Source organism: Ammospiza caudacuta, chromosome 8 (assembly GCF_027887145.1).
Source record: "Ammospiza caudacuta isolate bAmmCau1 chromosome 8, bAmmCau1.pri, whole genome shotgun sequence".
Taxonomy (NCBI): domain Eukaryota; kingdom Metazoa; phylum Chordata; class Aves; order Passeriformes; family Passerellidae; genus Ammospiza; species Ammospiza caudacuta.
Window position 1 is genome coordinate 26662686 of NC_080600.1, and position 22081 is coordinate 26684766.

At 38.7% G+C, this 22081-nt stretch overlaps 1 protein-coding gene across 1 annotated transcript in view; it reads left to right on the forward strand.

The window, feature by feature from the left end:
• FIGN (fidgetin, microtubule severing factor) overlaps positions 1 to 17674 on the forward strand; it is a 96664-nt gene extending 78990 nt beyond the window's left edge. The window contains exon 3 of the mRNA XM_058809850.1: positions 15426 to 17674. Within this exon, the coding sequence (XP_058665833.1) occupies positions 15426 to 17674 (2249 nt within the window). The remainder of the gene's footprint in view (positions 1 to 15425) is intronic.
• Positions 17675 to 22081: the final 4407 nt, after the last annotated feature.

Here is a 22081-nt window from a genome sequence, read left to right on the forward strand (position 1 = left end):
TTCCCTCTTGTCCTGTCACTACATGCCCTTGCAAAAAGTGCCTCTCCAGGTCTCTTGTAGTCCCCCTTTATGTACTGAAAAGTCACCATAAAGAGAGAGAAGAGAGAACAGAAATCTCAGGTGTTCTGTACTCAAAGGTACCCTACAATTCTTTATGGGACCTTTTGCTGAAGGGCAAATTGTGGTTGATGCTGGGTCCTAGTTGGAGAAGGTGAGCTATAGTACTGTAATTTAATTGATGGAGAAGAAAGTGTCTATGCTATTGTAGAAAGAGCCATAAATTTTGCATGGAATCCTCTTTCTGCTATTTATGCTGTCTTGTGGTGGAGTTGTCCTGAGACAAGCCACTCCAGGGCTCCACACTGGTTTTGATGACAGAAGACATTTCCCACTTAAGCTGTCATCATCTGCATGGCCCTGTGGAGAGTCCTCAGCATCTACACCGTGGAGGCTTTGGTTGATGGCAGCACCTTAAATATGGGCGTTAAGGTTTTTCTCACTGTCCTTTTTATAGGATGCTGCTGCTCTTTCTGACCAATTCAATGTTTTGAGGCAAATTCTGCCTGGATTTCAACCTGCCCCTGTAGCTTCACCTCCTTCCCTGACTTCCTACGCTTTTGCAGTTTCTTATGCTAGTCCATACTCATGTATATATGACACACTATCTCAGGGTAGCAGCCTGGAGTAGTGTGAAATTTGGTAGGTCCTAGTTCTTCAGTGGAAACTTCTCTAAAAGTCAGATCAGACTTTTGTGATCGGGCTAAGAAGGCTTAGAGATACCAGGAGGAAAAATCTCAATTTCTGTTGAAAGTCAGGCATTGTTTAGGGTCAGCATCTTAGGTGAGCACAGTGGTATTTTGTAGACTTGATAAAATACAGAGGATCTGAGGCAGAAAAGTGATTCTCTAACTTGTTGTTGTTTTGTGGTAGTGTTAGGCACAGGGAATACGCTGAAGGTTCCCCCCTGCTTTAATTTTGTGTTAGGAGTAAGAAAGGATGGTAACAATAGCTTTATAATAATGCCTGAAATACCTGCTATGGATGCTACATTTATGTCAACCCCAGTCTTAAACTAGAAAAAATACCATAATGTATGATATTGAAGGACTTACTGATGAACAATTGATGCTTCAGAGCATCTGTGCTTACTAAAATCAACAGTACAAAATGCATATTATGCATCTTGAACCATCGGGTTGTCACTCACAAATGATGCGAAGTTTAATGCATTATTCACAAGTACAAGAGGAGGCAGTCCAAAGCAGTTGTGGAGTCTCCGTTATTTTATTTATTTTATTTATTTTATTTTATTTTATTTTATTTTATTTTATTTTATTTTATTTTATTTTATTTTATTTTATTTTATTTATTTTATTTTATTTTATCGTATTTTATGTTACGTTATTTTGCAAAGAGCAGGAGCTAAGTATGTGACTTAAAGGTGCAGAGTTTGGAATTGCATAATAGGATAAACAGCAGTCACACTAAAAATGTTGGATCTAAGTAAAATTCACTTTAGACTTAAGAAACTGGAAGATATTTTGATCTTAAAGCTACAAAAACCCATCTGGGAACAAGTTAAGGGTGTGGGGTTGTGTTGGGATTTTTTTCCTTTTTCCACTTTGTAGTGCAAAGAAGCACAAACCACAAAATCAAATGAAACTGGCATTAATTTGGTAGTCTCAGTTCTCATTGTCCTATTGATTCAGAAAGCTGCAAACAGATACAGAGGCTTAGAGGCTGCATTTAGGGCTGCTGAAGTTTGGGGTTAGGATATACAAAGCATGCAGTGAGAGCACTCATTCAGCAAGGAACTCTTCTTAACATCTTAACATGGAATTCCAGTATAAAAATCTTGGTCAGAGAGAACTGATCTTCATCATTTTGTTAGTGGTTTTATTATTGATTACTCATGTTTATGCACTTCTTTCCGAAGTCTTGGCCGCCAACACAAACCTTGTCCAGCAGAATCTCTAGTAAGCAAAACAACGTTTGCATCCCTATGTATTTCTCCTAGTGGGAGAGAAAAAGGTTGTCTCGGTCATTTCTTATTGATAACTTTAAATATTATGTCAAGCTGAAATCAATGGTATGAGAGAACAGAAGCTATTCCTCAAGATTTACTCTGGATATTTAATTAGTTGGAGTTTATACATGCAATTTATTTTCTTTTTTGCCACTTTCAGCATTTGTTAGGTAGTAGTATTGATGGGACTAGTGTGGCAAGGTGTACATCTAGTTAAATTGAACCTTCTATCGATAAAAACTTAGCTTTTGTGGGGGGCTTTTAGGAATAATATATGTCACAATATTTCATTTTCAAAGCTGTGGTATTCTTTACATTAAGAACTTGGGGGGTTTTGGTCCTAAGTACATATTAGGTCTTGCTAGTATGTGAAACATGTAGGAGAAAACAGCATTAGCTATATATGTGTGTGTGTGTAGATATATATATATATTTATTAGAGATCCGTAATTTTGTTTTGAAACCAAGCAATTTGCTGTTTTTTCTCGGGCATTTTCATCTTTTACTGTGGAAAGAGAGCTGACAATTGTTTTTTCAAGTATCTCTTGTTATTGGCCATTTTTGTTCATTATTATTCAGCTGGTGACAACATTTATTATTTGTATATTAATGACTGGAATTCTTAAGTGATGGACAAGCAGTCAAACAAAGCTAGGTGGAATTAACTTTATGCATGCTTTGTAGTTGATACTGGACTCACAGTACTCTGTGCATTCCCTAAATACTCTATGATTAAGTATCATTTATAGACCTAATCCAGCCTCACACAGTCTTTTGTTAAGCAATTTTGAAATTTCCTCTGGAAATATTGAACCCCAAGTATTTTCAAATATATTTTCATGGGGCGGAAAGTCTATATTGCAGTAAATATCTATCATCACAGCTACCAATTCCTTGAGCTTAATTATGACACTACTAAATGTGAAAATCTATTCAGTGCTAGGAACACTTTTCACATTACATTCACGCTAAAGATTGGCTGTTAAGAGCTCATTACTGGTAGTTTTCTAAAGAGTGGTTTATTAAACACTGTTACCTAATAAGCATCTTTGGTGGTGCAAATTGCTGAAAACAGTAATGAGTCTGATTAGACTTCATTTCAATTACGACAGCTTGTCTACTAGAAAAAAAAAAAAAAGAAAAAAAGAAAAAAAAAAGAAATCTCTCCTTGATGCTTTGGAATCTGGTTACAAGGCATTAGATGGTTTAAAAGGAAAATGCCACCTCTGTGTTTCCTTTCCACAGTTCAGTAATGAATAGAGAGCTGTCCAAGTAACCATCCAATTTAACACATTGGAAAACTAGATGGGCAGCGTTGGAAGCACAATCCTGTTTGCTTAAAAAATTCTACAAAGGCTTTTCAGTTAGTATATCTAAATAGGGTCATATTTAGGTTTCCTCTGCTTCCCTTGTGTAATAATATAAAACTGTAAGAAGAGAGAAAATTAAAATTATTCACTCCTACCTGCTTTGCAGAGGCTATACATTTCTCTGATTAGTATAATGCACCTTTCAATTGTTATCTGTACATCTTCTGCAGATCTGTAAATCTTTTACATGCAATCACAAAACTCTCACAGTGTTCACAAAACCTCATAATTCAATCCGGTCTTTGTTTTAACTTTAATTTTTTTTCTGGAGTAAAAGCAACTTTTAATGAATGCTTACTACTGATATCATACTTCAGTGAATATCTGTTTGTTTATAAACTTAATTCTTGATGCTAAGTGATGCTAAGTTTAATTATATTAGTGCTAAGCACTCTTTAAGTCATTCTTGGATGCTACTTACACGTTATGGATAAAAAGATAAGTGTTAATAAAAAATAATTTAAGCTTATAATTGCTGAATACTTGGTAAGATTCTAGTGTTCCTGTTGATAGTGTGTAGCATTTTTAATGCTAAATCTATGTGTGTGCACTTTTCTAATATGTAATACAAAATTAGATGGAGACTTTTGTAACTTAAACCTTGTAATAAAGTATTCTGCCTGGAGAAATGGCAGAAGGGGAATGCACAGGGAAGGATGCGGGGCTGCTGAAGGGAGTTTGTTGGACTGGTGTCTCAAAATGTGACTGAAATCAGACACAGTCCTGTCAGTTTACAGCAAATTTTAGGAAGGCTCACATTCAATAAAGTTTGAATGCCACCTAATTAGACATAGGAAATTAATCAGAAACTGAGCTTGTGCAATGAATATCAGAACTCTCTATCAAGATCTTAATGAAATATTTTCTGTGATGAATTTTTATTAAGCACACGCCCCAAACCCCAAACAGTGGTGAATAAAATATAATTTATGTAATTAACACATTTTAATGTGGCACATTTATCTCCTTTGCAATAAATTGTAAACTTCAGTAGTTCTTCTGACTTCAAACCAGAGAAGTGACAGACGAATTAAGCCCATGAACCTGGGGTCTAAATATCATGCATGTCCCCAAAACCCCTTTTTGGCTCCTTTTTGTGATGTTACCTTTCTCCCTTGTTTTTGACATTCTTACAGTTAGCTGTTATGTATTGTATATATTTTGTGAGGAGACTTTCATCAGTGTGCATCATCAAGCATCAAGTAAAATAGTGGGGAGGTGGGGGGGGAGCTGGGTTTTTTTTAGCAGCATACAAACACAAGTGCTATTATTCTGCTATACAAATGTGTGCCTGTAGTGCGCTTTGAGATGCTAATCAGTGGAGCTTGACTTCTGTACCCTGAAGCAAATTTTAAAAGTATTTCATCATTAGGTGACTACATATGCAATAAGGCTATGGACAAAATTACAGAAAAATAACACAGATTATTGTTATTTAAGCTATCAATAGTACTCAGCTAGTTATTGATATAATCATTGCATGGTTTAGATTTTTGTTGTATCTTGAAAGCTGTTTACAGAAATGGCTAAATTTGTGTGATAGCTGCAAAGGAGTGTGACGTTTTATCAGCTGGGCTCTATAATTTCTTTCTGTTTTTAAAACCAGCACTTTTTTTTTTCTCCCCTCTTTTTCTGCTTGTGCACCCTCCCAGTGACACCCTGTATGTCTTTGGACATGGCTTAACTTTTCCTGTTGCAGGATGAATTTTACTTTTTTTTTTTTTTTTTTTGAGAAAGGAGAACCAACATCTAGTATGACGAGTTAGTCTCTTTTCCTTACCACTCTCTCCAGGAATATGGAAAAAATATCAGCATACACAGAGTTCAATTTCTCAGTTGAGACATTCTCTCTCTGGTGCTTTGCTGCCTGTGTGTCTAAAATATATAAATAGAGAGAGAGAGAGAAGGAGAGAGAGAGAGATTTCTATATTTGTCTATAGAAAATTCCCTGTTCCTCCTTTCCCTGTCCCCCAGATAATTTGTCAAGCCAACTGAACAATCTATATCGTTCCTTTCAAATGCTCAGGAAATAATACAGTAAGTCCCAAACCAAGAGCATGCAAAAAATTGGCTATATTCCATTTTTCAGTAGCTAATTCGGATACATTTTATTGAGGGAGCAAGAAAGAATCTCTGGAATTTGTGAAATACAGTAATTGAAAGGTTTAAGTGGGGGAAAGATTTATCTCAGCTTAGTTTTTCTAGGATGTCAGTTCTTTGGTTGTGCTTCTGCTTTTAATCTTGTTTCTCTGCTTTGGGGGGAGCAGGAAGGAAAGGCAGGGTCAGCTGCTCGCACGGCCGAGCCGGGGAAGGAGCTGTGCTGGAGCTCTTTTTTCCCTAAGAGCATGATTAGTGCAGCTCTGATGACTTAGCTTAGGTGTTCCCTACCCTGGGAAGGAAATCTCATCTTCCATGTGGTAACATCATCCCTTCCTACAACAACGTGATCTCCCTCCCATGTTGTAATACAGACGTTGTTGTTTGTTTGGGTTTTTAATGGAGACCCCAAATCAGTGTACAGGTTGATAATACAATCCTTGTGCACAGGATCTTCTCCTTGGAAAGGCAGTGTGTGCCAGCAGTAGCTGCTCTGATGCGTAGAGAGAGAAATGTGTGTGATGTGTGTCTGGTACGATGGGAAAAAGGGAGAGAGTGGATGAGCTCTGCTAAGAGCTCCCTGCTCTTAATCCTGGGCCATGTCAGGAGCATTCTAAAGCAGTTTATCTTCATATGTCGTCTTGTATATAAGAAACAACACTAAACCCACCAAAACTCATTTCATATGTAGCTTTTTCCACAGCCTTCAGATCAAAGTTATTTTCTTCAGGCTGGACTAAATTATACACAGGTCCCAGGAGTGAAGGACACTGAATTAATGCACTATGTCAACCAGTCCTGGTTATAGAATATTTTTACTGAAGTGTGAGACGCAACATCTCTTTACTATTTCATTAAAAATTAATGTGCAGATTGCCAAAAAGCATAAATAACTTAAACAATTTTTGTGAAAGCTTTGTATACTGTGGACGCATGTTAAGGATTTTTTTTTTCCTTGAGTATCAGATTACTTCTATATATACATTTAATCAGTATTTGTTCTCATTTAGCTAATTAGCAGAGGTACTCTAATCTGAGTAAAGCAACTGTTCATACCTATCCTACAAGGGTAGGTTTTGAAATAAGTGCTCTAAAAGGAAAGCAGTATTCCTAATTCCAAGCTACAAGATTCCATTGTGCTACTGGCCCATATAAATTTGCTTTTTCACTTATGTTAGTTGAATGTAATAGGTCAAACCTGATTACAATTATTTGAAGCTTATTGAAATTGGACTTTACTTTCATGTTTGTAAAACAAATAGAGCTGACTAGATGAATCTATGGAATTAAACTTTTGTTGCTATACATAAAGCTGTGAAATACATACCTACTTTTTTTAGATATGATGAGGGAAAAATATATTAAAATTTTATTACCATGGAATTTATACAGAGTGCTGCTGCTGTTAATTGAAGGGAAATATATTTTAAATTACTCTTGCTGTCTAAGTTGGTCTTATGTTTTAAAGCAAGGTGATATCTAACATTTTGGAACAACATGATATAAAAATAATTCAGCATCAGTTAAATCTGTATTTATTGTGCACCCACTTTTTTCAAATAAAGTATGTCCCTGTATAGCAGTTTTAACCCCATTTATCCTCATGCACAAGTGCTCACCTGTTATTTACTCACATAAGAGAAGGTCGATACTGCAGAACAAGGGGAGTGCTCTGTTGTGACATAAAACATACATATTCATTAGCTCTGCTGTCCCTTTGGACACGGTGGTATGTCCTGATGATCTTCATTTGGCAAAAGGAAGTGAGCTTAAGAAGGAAATTGTCTTAATGGATTTACGATACATGAGAAAAGGGTTTTAAAAAAGCTTTATTAGTGGCAAGGAACCAAAGCAATAATTCTAAGGGTGAATGAAAGAGTAAAAGGAAATTATTTGCTGAAACATGATTAGCAGCAGAAATGGAAAAATAACAGAATCCATTATTTAAAAATCAGAATTTTCAGATATTAGAGGAGTTTTTTTTCCTAGAAGCTTTTAGGTCAAGATCCAAATGTTCCATGACAGGCTCCCTAGTGCTGAAAATTTATTCCTTTTGCCTCTCACTTACTTGCTAAAAAACAAGTTCAGGGTTTTGTGTTTCACCTGCTTCAGCTGATTACGTGAGAAACACGATAAAGCATGAAGGTATTTTGTCTGCTCTGCTTTAAGGATTTGTGTTATGCTCTTTCAAGGTAAATGTGCCTCAAACTCCTCTTCTTGAAGAAAAACCAAATAAAAGGCTACTTCTGCTATTTTGTTGCCTAAAAAAAGAGTATGCATTTTTCTGCATTTCTAAAAGCTTCAGTTGGGTTTATTTGAGCCTTGACATAAGCACTTCAGTGGGAGCACAATCACAGTCCAAGTCTAAAATATTTTTCATTTTCAAATATGCATAAATACTTGTGTCAAGTGACCAAACTCTGTATTCATTCATTATTATATTTTATCATGTGAATATTCTAATTCTCAGAATTACAATACTAGTTATCCTACATCAGTTATATTGATTATCATGTTTATATGGGCATAAATTGCAGATTATGTGGTGTATTAAATCTTTTAAATATACATTATGGCTGTGTCTGTTCGGATGACTGCAAAAAGTAATTTTTTCATGTAAGTTATGCTTACATTTGTTTACAGCTATTGTTTTTCTGAGTATTCTCTCAGAAATTATTATTGTCTTATTCATTTGGCACTGACAAAGCATGCTAGGTCCTTTAAAGGCATGGTACTGTTCAGAGGTACTTGACAAAAACAGCTTAAAAATGTAAATCCTGGCCAGAGGAAGCATCATAATAAACTAAAAGGAAATTCAATTCTGTTTTTGTTAGTGTGTTTTATAGTTGGTTTAGAAAGGTGTTATGAGCAAATTAGTATGGTGAGGGCAAACTGACATAATAAAATATTTCAAAGATAAACTGCATTTAATCACAAATATGACCAATCCTCTACATAGATGGGTTCCAAAGCACGTGCATAAATGGTTTAACGTTTGGTACACGGTGATCGTGCATCAGTGTGATTGCCCGGCAAGGATGTTTTCGTGTCAGGGACTGCTGCTGCAGAGAAACCAGCGCCTCTGAGGTGGGCAGAGGACAGGGAGGTCCCGGGAGTGCCCCAGGAATAGCTCCAGTCCCCGCCAGCCGCGGCTGCTGCGAGGCTGGCCTCCGGATCCAGCCTGCTTCTGCTGGCAAAATATGCCAGCGTCATCTCTGCACATAGTTTCCCTTTGCTTGCTTGACTATTACTTCTCCTTATTTCTGTTTTTCAGGCCTTTGAAGCTAATGGATCTTCTAAAGGCTGTTTAGCCAGAAATATCTTTGTGACTATCAAAGGCTGCTTTATGTAAATGGCAGGGAGGGGGCTTGTGGGAAGAGAACTCATTTGCTGTAGATGTATTGCAATTTGCTGTTGTAAGGTGTGAAAGTGTGGTTTTAAAAGAATAATCATTTGACAGTATTAAAGTTAGATAATTGGGGTGTATCAGTTTGGAATTAGTTTTTAATTTTGTAATTTCTTTCTTAATCATTCCAGTTTCACATAAAATATGTTGCATTTTTCTTACCGCTTTCATCTTTAAGTGCTGTTGACATATATGTGATCCTCAATATTACTTGTGATTTAAGTGTTTTGTTTTAAAGATTGAAATACTTTCACTATCCTTGCTAGATGGAAATCACGTTGTAAATACCCTGCCAACAGCGTGCTCCCACTGATGTGTAGGGCTTGCATATATAATAAGAGGAAGAACAGACCCCTACTAAGAAAATGCTGAGAGCATTTTCCCGGCCTGTTTTTGTGAGTTTGTGGCTGCCACTTACTGAAAAAAGCTTACAAAGTTGGGACTGTACAGCTGGGCATCTCAGTTGGAGGCTCATCCTCCCAGCGAGTCCTTTGACGTCAAAGGAGTTCCTCATGGACTAGAGCAGAGGTCTTCACTGAGTAATTAGAAAATAAATGTGGGAATCATTTTCTTTCCTTTTTTTTTTTCCTGCAAAACATAATTAGCTCAATCCACTCTTCAAAATCCCTCCTGTTTCCAATTAAGAGAGATCAGTTGCGCTATCTTCAAACAGCTGAAATTACGCTTATTAATAAAAAATTGAGTGTAAAAGAATTGTTTTATCTTGAATTAATTTTTATTATTATGGGACATATGACAGTATACAGTCTTATAAAATATTATCAGATTTAGTATAAATCCAGGGAGCTGTGTGTCCTACATCTTGAACAGCGGTTACAGCATGACTCATTTATTCAGCTCTGCCTCATACTTGAGAAAGACTTTAAAATGTGACTTTAGGGCCTGATCCTCAAGGTACTAACACCTTCAGTCCACACTGGAGTAAGGGGTCTGAGGCGCACTGGTACATTCCAAATGAAACAGGTATTCAAGTCAGTGGGTCTTTTGGCAGAGCCAATCTCCTTGTGTCCACAAGAAGCAAACCTTGGCTAAAATCATTATGATCTGTTGTGGAAATACTCAGTGTCTTGAATAACTGGGAACAGGGCTGAGGGTAGTAGTTCAGTGGGCAGGGACAATTTTTGGGGTCCTAGGCCAACTGTATAAACAATCCAAAGTGATGAAGTTCACATGCACTTTCAAGTCTAGAGGGAAAATGGTTGGTGGTACTTGGAGCTGTGGTTCTGGAGTTGTTTCCTAACCTTGCAGCAGTGTGCTCCTAGCTGCCTGCTATGGGCACTTGACAGAAGCATGCATTTGCTTTCACCCCTGGTGCAGTGCAGCCCTTTTCAACAGTGCATTAGGCATTTGCTCAGATCATGTTTAACAACAGGCCTAAAGTTAAGAACCTGCTTGACTCCTGATGCTTGCAAAGGAAGCTTCAGATTTGTGCTAGGTAGGACCTATGCACTGCAGGGGTGAATGGGGCAGGAAAAGAGAGACCACAAGAAGAGAATTATTTTCTTTTGCCTCAGGTATGTTGAAGGAACAGTTGAAGGCCTCGGATCCAAACTGAAACTGTGGTAGCTGGTTGGGAAGGTTGGTGTACTGCCTTGCTTCTAGTGCCTTGTGCACAGCAGCTCTGGGACATTTAGGTTTTTTTCACCAACATCTGTAGAAGTGCAGTGCAATCTCTTCAGTATCTTCAGAAACCCACAGCTGCATATGATTTAATTTTAGTTTGATTATTTTATTAGAGATGTGAATAGATGAGAGGTTTTCTAAAGTCCCAGTATCCTTTCTCTAAAGCACATTGTTGCTAGGCAAGTTGGTGAGTTGAGACACTGTAAATCCTTTGTGGTGGTATTACCCAGTGTGGTCCTATTTCTGGACCACGTTTCCATGCCTATTTTCGACAGAAACCCTTGTATTTAAATTGAAAGCAAAGGCTAGTTATTTATCTTTTTTGACAGATATTATCCTGTATGGGGATGAGAAGTTTTGACCTGGTACTGAGGGCACCAGCACTGGGGGTTCTTTGTATGCACAAAGTCATCTCAGCTCCCAGCAGGATCAGGCCCTCTTGGACAGGATGTTGCTTGTTCCTTTTTATGTTTGGATTGCAATGTTAGTTTTTCATAACTCTGGGATTTTTTTTCCTTTTTGTTTGGTTTTTTCTTTGTTTATTTTTACTTTGAATTAATATAATTGAATATTTAAGTGGCTTTTGGCCATATGGAATTATTATATGTGCAACTGATGAAGTGTTGTGTATTAGATTTTCCATTTTCAGGCTAAGTGCACAATATTAGAAGGGGAAATATGGTTGAACACTTAGTTTGAAGTAATTCCATAATGAAATTGTAGACTATAATTACTTTAAATGTAATCTGAATAGATCCAACTGTAAGAATTATGGAACAGGAATGTATATCAAGGCTGTCAGGACAAGGAAAAACAGATACTGCTAAAATAGCCTGCACTGCCTATCTATAAAATGTATTAAATTTATCTTAAAAGCAATTCTCTGGTAAGTACATACCTGTACTTAAAGAACAGAGCCCTTTCCTCTTGCCTTTTACAGCCCATACTAGCACACTTTACACAGTTCAAAAATGTCGATAGTTCAGAGGATTCCTAAGTTAGCAAAGTGGGGTTTTTTAATGCGTTCAGCCTTGTGTTGCTTCTGGATTTTCAGAAAGTTATTAACCAAATACACTATCTGCAACACTGTGGTTTATATCAGAGTTTAAATTACATTAAATAAAAAAAAATGCAACCTCTAAATGTGCCCTGAATTACCTGATTTTAGATGTTTATATCAGCATTTGGATTCCTAACAAAAAAAAAAAAAAAGCAGAAATATGTATCAGCTCAAACAAAAAGGAGTTAATAAAATACGATTTGAAATATGGAGAGGAAGTGGCTACAAACATTAAGCAATTTGGGGCTGAGGGTGGGCAGAGGGAAGGGGAATGTTTGCATAATTAAAAATTACAACAGCTGCTGCTGCTTCATTTTTTCTCCCAAATCACACCTTTGACTTTTGTCAAACAATTTGTGAACTATTATCAAATAGAGTCAAACCTAGCGAAAGTTTTCTGCTTTTTCAATTAATATCAAATTGAGGAAATGGCTCTTTGTGCCCCCCAGTCCAGACCATTCCAGCAGACTTCATGTAAATTCAGATTTCTTCACTGCTTACTAATGCAAAAAATATGCTTATGGTTAACTATTAACCTATGCTTCCAAATAACACTAATGATTGCGATGTGCTGGAATAAATGCTCATGTTTCATGGGATGAGAACAGTCCTGTTCTCTTAAGCTTATCTAATCAAAGCCTAATCCTGCCTTTACAGCCTTTGTTAAATGCACTGGTATTTAATATGCATCAATAAATAAACTTTCAATTATTGTTCAGTGAGCATATCCAAAGATAGCATGACAGTGTGAAACTACTGGTCTATCTGGCAATTATTCTAAATAAAGAATGCCAATGATGTGATTTTTTCCCTCCTCTTATAATAGATAATTTAGATTTTCTGACATTCTTTTGTAGCTTCGTAATAAGGAAAATAAATAAATCTAGACCAATAAAATTCAAAGAATTAAATTTTTGCACGATCAAAATACATCATCCCCACTGTGACTATAAATTTAATTATTTTATTTTAAAAACGCATGATCCATTCTAAATAAAAAAGACCAACTGATTAAATTTTTTAAGTGTTTGTGAAAGTTATTTTAAAAAGCTTACAGAGTAGGTAGTGTGTGATGTTGTTGAGCTCTGACCCAGTGCATTCTTTTATCTCTTTATATTGAATAGGCTTTCTTATAGAAGCAGTTAATGAATATGCTTTTGGCACATTGTTTTTAACTACAGTACAAATACAGCCTGTCAGGTTCTTTGCTCCATCCATGTCTATTTTGCCTTCTTTTTCCAAAGTTTCACTGCTGCTTTAGTGCTTTCTTTGCAAAGTCTTTCCCATGGCATCTGTTCGTTAGTATCTAGTGAAACATCAACCTACTCAAGTTTTTCTGCATCTCTGTAACAGAAGCTTTCAGTGTTTTGGTAACCTTATAAGCAAAACATTGCAGAACACAGATAGGTTTTGCTTGCTTGTTGGTTTTGTTTGACTTTTTTTTTTTTTTAAATAGGGCAGTGAACTTGCATGCTGTCGTGCAGTTCTACGTTACAGGAACATTAATAATTTTGGGTTTTAAAATAATTTGTGGTATTTCTCATGACATTAGAATAATTTCAGATATTGATTACTGACAATTATTGGCTCTTGGTGATTTATTCTTCAGATTTCCAGCAGATTTTAACAAAGTGTGATTTCTGGAAACTTCTGATAGTTTCTCATTAAAATTGCATTTTTTAAGTGCAGTTATTTAAATACATTATTTCTATAATTTCTCCCAATTTCGTTATATACTTACTCCCTCTGAAAGGTAACAGTTGAAACATCAGAAACAATTAGCAAAAAATATTATATTAATGTAAAATGATAGAAATAAATCTGACAAAACCTCAGTTTCAAAGCTGCATTTGTCAAAAGCACTTCTCTGAATTAACTTTTCTAGGATAACTGTATAACTGTTAACAGACATTTTTATCAAGTTGTCAAAGTGTTTGAAAAATGAGAGAGAAAGAGAATGCTCAGGAATAAAAAAATCCACAAGTAATCAATGGCATGCTCAGGGGGAGTGAGATTTACTAGTTGGACTAGTTGTACTAATAAAATATAAGGCTCAATTAAAGGTACTTTGCCATTTTCAGCCTAAATTTAAATGATTTGGTGATTTGCAAATACATGAATCCAAAAAAGAAAAAAGAGAATCCAAATGCAAATGAGTGCAACCACAATAAAATATAATTGCAAATGAATCTGTTGCTTTATTCATTTATTGTGTAATTACTGCAATCCTTCCCACCTTGTTTTCAGTATTTCTTAATCATTAAGTCGGAAGCATGACAGCAGTGCCAGCCCTGGCATGATTCTCTTTGACTAAAACCTTGTAAATTAACACAATTAGCACAGCATCATCCTGCTAATTAACTTCCAGTGTCTAGTGCAGTGGTTTTGCAAACAAGGAAGAGGGAGTCAGAAGGGAATAAACATGCCATTCTGTTACCAAACTGTGTGCTGTGTTAGGTTTAGCTCAGCGAGGCTAAGCTGGCCATGTCAGATGCCAGAGTCAGGCAATGAAGAGCTAAAGGGGTTGGAGAGAGAAACAGGAGGGAGTAGAAGCTGTCAAAATAGACTGCAGTAATTCAGAGGGGAGCTAGTGCCACAGATGCTTCATTTCGACTGGGCCTCCTCCTTATCAGGGAATCTGTGCCAGAGGGCACAAGACTGTTTGCAAAAATCACTTTTGGTAATACGAGAGAGATTAAGGAGGTCTATTTGATACAGCTGTACAAAACCCAGCAATGTGTCTACCATGCATAGGTACAAGTTGGAGGGGGTTATCTTAATGCTTGTAAATTGCTCTTACCTATTGCAGTGGGTTACAAAGAGGAGGGATAATTCACATCACGTCATTAAAAGATTAATTGCTTCAAATTACATTTTCTCCTTTTTTTTATACGTTTGGTTTTGCTTTGTATTGTTTGTTTCAGGGTTTTTTTATAGCTAGCTGTGGAAGCTACAGAACTTTTAGGGACTTAGTTTCATTTCTTTTTCTTTTTCTTCATCCTTTTTTTTTCCCCCAAATTTTTTTTCTTTAACCCTCTTTCTTTGTACCCTGGAGGCTGTGAAGCAGAGGGGGGGAAGAGAAAGCAAGCAAGGAGACCGACAGACAAGTCATGCTTGTTTTTTTTTTTCCAGACCCTCAACAACAGAACTGAGAGGCAGAAAGGAGCCAGTTGTAATTCATACCGAGTTGTAGGCTTTGTGTGATGAAAGCGACAGAGCGCTGCCTGGGAGATTGCTTTGCTGCACTCCACGAAGCAGATTTGAAACTGTCGTGGACCACTTTAGATGAGAGTTGGATTATGGAATGACCTGCTATGTCTGTGTCATATTGTTCTGCGCAGGGTGCATTATACTCTGCTAACTAGGTGTTCAGTACCAAATAAGAGAGGTATCCTAGATGTGATCTGTCAGCTGTGTCTCATATTTTTATATTGGTTAAAATATAAAACTGAAACGGGGATGAAAGAGGACAGAGCAGTTGGATGCCTTGTGTATTTACAGTAAATCTCCACTCTGAGTGTTTAAAATATACCTAGTTTTGTTTAATTACTTTGAGAGCTACAGCATTACCTATATTTTTTAAACAAAAAGTTGCCCCCCAATTGAATTGGTAAAAAATTTGTCTATGCGTGGATGTGCCTGTAACAAACCAACCATACCACTTCTTAAGGGCATTACCTTTTCTCTCCTTAAGGACTTGTGCTGTTAGGTACAGTATTTCAGAGCGCTGAAGAAGTTCACAGACTGTATGTTTGCGAACTCATTTAAAAACATAAGGAAAAAGCTGAGGTCAGTGTTAACTGTTGTTTCGTACTGCCCTAGGCTTGAAGATGCAGTGGACGCCGGAGCATGCCCAGTGGCCAGAACAGCACTTCGATATCACTTCAACCACCCGGTCCCCAGCCCACAAGGTGGAAGCCTACCGGGGGCACCTGCAGCGCACATACCAGTATGCCTGGGCCAACGACGACATCTCGGCTCTGACCGCCTCCAACCTTCTGAAAAAGTATGCAGAAAAGTATTCCGGGATTTTGGAAGGCCCGGCCGAGCGACCCATTCTCAGCAATTACTCTGAAGCTCCCTCAGGGCTGGTGAATGGTCGGAAGAATGAGAGTGAGCCTTGGCAGCCATCCTTGAATTCGGAGAGCGTGTATCCCATGAACTGTGTCCCAGATGTCATCACCGCCAGCAAAGCTGGGGTAAGTGCAGCCCTCCCTCCCGCAGATGTCTCAGCCAGCATCGGGAGCTCTCCTGGGGTGGCCAGTAACCTGGCTGAACCCAGTTACTCCAGCAGCACCTGTGGAAGTCACACCGTTCCCAGTCTTCATTCAGGGCTCCCATCTCAGGAATATGCCACAGGATACAATGGCTCATATTTGCATACCAGTTACAGCAGCCAGCCAGCACCTGCACTTCCATCCCCTCATCCATCCCCCTTGCACAGCTCGGGACTTTTACAGCCCCCACCACCGCCACCACCACCAGCCCTCGTCCCTGGCTACAACGGGACCTCCAATCTCTCCAGTTACAGCTACCCTTCCGCCAGTTATCCTCCTCAAACTGCTGTTGGCCCTGGGTACAGCCCTGGGGGTGCCCCGCCACCCTCAGCTTACCTGCCTTCAGGAATCCCTGCTCCAACCCCTCTGCCCCCAACCACTGTCCCCAGCTACTCCTACCAGGGCCACGGTCTGACGCCAATCGCGCCGTCTGCCCTGACAAACAGTTCAGCCAGCTCTCTCAAAAGGAAAGCTTTCTACATGGCAGGGCAAGGAGAAATGGACTCCAGTTATGGAAATTACAGCTATGGCCAACAGAGATCTACACAGAGTCCAATGTATCGAATGCCAGACAACAGCATTTCAAATGCAAACAGAGGGAATGGTTTTGACAGAAGTGCTGAAACATCATCCTTAGCATTTAAGCCAACGAAGCAGCTAATGTCCTCTGAACAGCAAAGGAAATTCAGTAGCCAGTCCAGTAGGGCTCTAACACCCCCATCCTATAGTACTGCTAAAAACTCACTGGGTTCGAGATCAAGTGACTCATTTGGGAAGTATAGCTCCCCAGTAATGAATGAGCACGGTGACGAGCACAGGCAGCTCCTCCCTCACCCAATGCAAGGCCCGGGACTTCGTGCAGCTACCTCATCCAACCACTCTGTGGACGAGCAACTGAAGAATACTGACACACACCTCATTGACCTTGTTACCAATGAGATTATCAACCAAGGACCTCCCGTGGACTGGAGCGACATTGCTGGCCTAGATCTAGTAAAGGCCGTCATTAAGGAGGAGGTTTTATGGCCAGTATTGAGGTCAGATGCATTCAATGGACTGACTGCTCTACCTCGGAGCATCCTTTTATTTGGACCTCGGGGAACAGGCAAAACGTTAATGGGCAGATGTATAGCTAGTCAGCTGGGGGCCACGTTTTTCAAAATCACTGGCTCTGGCCTTGTCACAAAGTGGTTAGGGGAAGGAGAAAAAATTGTCCATGCCTCCTTCCTCGTGGCAAGGTGTCGCCAACCCTCGGTGATTTTTGTTAGTGACATTGACATGCTCCTTTCCTCTCAAGTGAGTGAAGAACATAGTCCAGTAAGTCGGATGAGAACCGAGTTCCTTATGCAGCTGGACACTGTACTGACTTCTGCTGAGGACCAAATAGTAGTAATTTGCGCCACGAGTAAACCAGAAGAAATTGATGAATCTCTTCGAAGGTACTTCATGAAACGACTTTTAATCCCACTTCCTGACAGCACAGCGAGACACCAGATAATAGTACAACTGCTCTCACAGCACAATTACTGTCTCAATGACAAGGAGGTTGCACTGCTTGTCCAGCGCACAGAAGGCTTTTCTGGACTAGATGTGGCTCACTTGTGTCAGGAAGCCGTGGTGGGCCCACTCCATGCCATGCCAGCCACAGACCTTTCAGCCATTATGCCCAGCCAGTTGAGGCCAGTTACATATCAAGACTTTGAAAATGCTTTCTGCAAGATACAGCCTAGCATATCTCAAAAAGAGCTTGATACATACGTTGAATGGAACAAAATGTTTGGTTGCAGTCAGTGATGCTACTTTAAAAAAAAGTAATGAATGTTGGCACACACAGAATCTGCTACATAGGGGTAGAGAACCCTTTTCAGTAGTGTTAAAATTGCAAAGGGTACTGGGAAGACTACGATTTACCTTGCCTCTAAAGAGCCAGGGTATACTTGAAGGAAAAGTGCATCAAACAAGAGCTGCTGATCTGAAAAAGCCACACATGACAGAAAGCGCATGTTGATGCTCAGTTCTGTTCAAGCTAGACAATACTCACCAAGGAGCAAGGTGCAAGTGGGTTGATTTCAGAAGGACATGAACCCTGTGTGTTGATTCCATTCTGCTGTTCTTGAGATTTAGTTGCTGTCAAGTGCCTGAAGTGGTGCTTTATTTTTTGTTTGCCTCACAATTACATTGGTGGCATGTGCTAATATAAAGAGCTTTAACTTCAAACATTATTGGACTAAAGAGATGAACGGTTGTGTTGCGACAGAGAGCCAGATTTTTGCTATTCTAAGAGCAACAGTATTCCTCAATCCTGTCTGTTCTGTGGTGTTAAACTAAGAACAGGTAAAACAGGGTAATGATAATCTGGACCTTAATTTCTGCAGTTCATTTCTTTTAATGTTCTGTCTGCAAAAACTCAGGAAAGTGATTGTGATTTGTACAGTACCTCAAAGGAATGTGTTGAAAGCACTATGTACTGCTGAGAGTTATAGGCTAGGCTTCAATGTTACTTTATATTAAATATGTATGTTTACCTCAACAATTGGAATATGGCAAGGAAAATTACTTTGAATGTATCCAGGAAAAAAAACTAAAGTGTGATATGACTGAAGCTTTACAGTTTTTAAAAATAGAAACAGAAGCGTTTCCCAGTGTTCAGGAATGGTTCTTTTGCCAATTTCTCACATCAAACCAGAGCAGAATGATTTTTCTTGTTGGTAAACTGTAAGAGTTTTCAGCATATTGCTCCTTGATAATAAGGTGATACAGTCTTTAGAAGGTGCATAGATGAATGAAAGAGCCACTTAATTGGTTTATGTTAGCATCTGAAACAGTCAAACGTAAGATTTGGTAGAATTCCGAGAGGCAAATTACCTTAAGCTGTGATGGCTGGCCTTGGTTGCATGGCTCCAGTCATAGTTTTGAGGCTATTTTGGCGAAGCTGTAGGGAGTGGAATCAGTGTAGGTTGCTGGCAGAGCTATGGGTTGCAGAGCTGTTTATAGCAGTGCAGTGGACTGTGACCAAACAAACAGTACAAATAACAAAGCAAAACTGAACCCTCAAAGTACATTTACTTCCCTTCCCAAACTGTAAAGTTGAGTTTTTCTTGTGTATGTATGGCTTCATTGTCCTTAATGCAATCTTCATTTAGCATCCATTAGAAATCTTTCAGGCTGGAGTGTGCCCACCATTATTTCTACCTCAGTTTTGTTACGTTTCTCTTGGAGAGCAAAGTAAGGAATAGGGCAAAAACCACCATCAACACAAGTCAGATTACATTAGGAATGCAAACCTGCTAAACAAGTTTCAGAGCTGCTGTTTTTTCCCCTGAAGTCAAGTTTTTCTCTGTGGTAGTGCTCTTTCCCCCTTCCTTTTTCCTCCCCCAAATATACATATTCTGGTGTCTTCCTTCTGGAAAGACTAGCTGGCATGTGTGGCATTTTGCTCAGTTCTCCCCCACCCAGCCCCCCTTTCTTTTTATCCTTCAATGCTTTCCGTGCAACTCTTTTGGTGACAGCTGACTGATGTTGGGTAATATCTCTGAGCAAGAGCAGTGCGTGTTGCAGCTGCCCAAAGCCTCTGCCATCACATGAACAAAACAGCCTTGCTTTTTTGAATGTATTTTTTGTTTGTTTACTTTTAGAAAACAGTAACAAAACTGTTGCAAAGCACTGGCATTTAATGTTCCTCCTAAGTAATGTACGTCAAGACCATTAAATAAATGCACTGAAAAGCCCCAAGAAGAGAGATACCAATCTGTTACTAGGTCATGTTTGTCTTCTCAAAAATTGTACAGACCTTGTCCATTCTGTTAAATCAATGGAGACGTTTAGCATTCAGAAGGCTAACAAGGGATTTTGTGATATTGCTGGAAATTTATGACTCTTGATTATTACTTTCTTTATTTTTCTTTTAAGATATATATATATATATATTTAGATAGAACATGCTAAAAACAGAGCAAATAAACCAAAATCTAATTTAAGATGGATTCCTGGCAAACATTTTGTCTATCTAAAATGTTATGTTTTAAGCATAAAAGTACCATTTTTAAAACAGTGCCTTTCATTAAGGATATAGAAAGTAAGACTTAAGTACATCACCTGCTTTTCTTCTTTTTTTTTTTTTTTTTTCTTTTCAACAGCAATTACAGTCTATGATCCTTGTTATGACCCAGTCTTTCTGCTTCCCCAAACCTCTACAGACTGCTTCTTCACCCCGGTCATTCCACCATCCTCATATTTGGGAGATGCTGATGTCCCCATTAGCTGTAGGTTCACAGTGATCACACTGGCGAGTACACTGTTGCAGATTGCTGACCCAATTTCTGTCCTAGACATTGCCTTTCATATCTGCTATTGAGCTGTGCTCATTTAAAAGGCTCAGATAAGTTTTGATAAACTCTTTCTCCCGACTATACTCCTAACAGATTTTTTTGCAACTTGTAAAATGAAAACTACGCACAGTGTTTTTTTCCTGCTCTATTTATCCTGTAGCAAAACCAAAAGCAAACAAAATTATAGACAGTCCCTTTGGCTTCCAGCTTTAAGTCATTCTCTTTGAAAAGTCACTCTGGGAAATGGATTTTTCAAATGTTAACCAAAGTGAGAAGCAGGCAGAAGCTGAAATGGTGTGAAAGATGCAGGTTCCACACACACATGCTCACGTTGTCCAGGTCTCAATTCAGCTTTGGGGCAGCAGAAGTGCAAAACTTCACTCTATCACAGCTGCTGTGGAGGAAGGAAAACAGAGCCAGATTGTTAGCCAAATGTTTCCTTATCAGCAGCTGTCCTGGTATAGTTTCGGGAGGGTGCCTATTGAATTTGGTGAGAGCTTGGCCAGGAAATGCTAACAGGAGGTACCTCAGCCCTTCTTCAAGCCTGGTTTTTGGCCAGTCCTTTGATGGAATTCAGGCCTGAGCTGGCAAAATTCCCTGCTGTGTCCTGTCCTTCTTATTGCTTTCCTTCCTTCTCCCCCACATTCAGTCCCTGTTTTTTCCCTAGTGAGCAGGTTTTGGCAGGCTGCTGGTCCTTCACCCTTCTCAGCAGCCCTCTAGTCAAAGAGCGTCCAGGAAGGCTGAAGCATGATCCTGAACTTGAGCGGGCTCCAAAGGGTAGGATTGGTTTTGAGAAGAGAGACAAAATATGATTTAATGGTGTTTTCAGGATGAAATATTTGCTGGTCTTAGACATTTCCATGGTAGAAAACTGTTTGTTGTCCTTTACAATTGGACAAAGCTGGAGGCCCCTGCCACAGAAATGTCCGATTGGTTGGCTGGGGCTTTCTGCCACTGGCGCAACCCTGAATTTTAAGGAACCTGAAATGGTTAAAAAGCATCTGCTGTGTCAGGCTATCACTGCAGATGCTTTACGTCATGTTCTTATGTGTGGGTTCCATTCTGCATCAGCTCCTTTTCTTCCTTTTTACCTTCAGTAACAATTCCTATAGCAACAAAAATAAAATAAATTGGAGGAATATTCCTGCAAGCTGAAGGATCAATATCAATTCAAGGAGGAGTTCATAATGACCTTATGTGCAACAGAAATGGAAATACTCTGTACTTCTGGCATGTTTCTCTTCAAAATATTTAGAACGTTAGTGACAATATAGAAAAGTTTGCTGACTGAGCTGATCAATGGAATGTGAAGGCAGTTTACTTTAAGGCTATTTACTTTCACATGGATTATTTATCTATTAGTCAGTCTGCGTTCTACTCAAATGCAGATAGATGGGCAAAATGTTTTCTTGAGCATTACAAACCTACCAAGGGAAAAATCAACCATCTGACTAAAATACATAGGCTAAACACCATCTGGGTGTCTTTACCAGCTATTTGGAGGCTGTGCTCTGTAAAATGGTACAAGGTCATATTTAGGTGGATTTTCATAGGATGTTTCTTTAGAGGATTGTCTAGTTAAAGAGTAACAAATTAATTCCTGCATCAAGATGTTAATTCATTGAAAGAAAATTTGGGGATATGACCAGGGTTTTCACTGTCTGCAAATACAAATTACTTCAGGTAAAGGGCTGTTCTTATAATCCCCCTGCATTTTTCTCTCAAGCACTCCGTCATGAGGGAAAGTTTATTACTCAGATCTGAAGGATACACTTTGTCACAAAACAAGGTCACCAAAAGTTGTAGGGCCTCTTACAGTTTCACTTGCACCAGTTTGAAGGTGGTATAACCCTTTTGACTTAAAGGAATTACT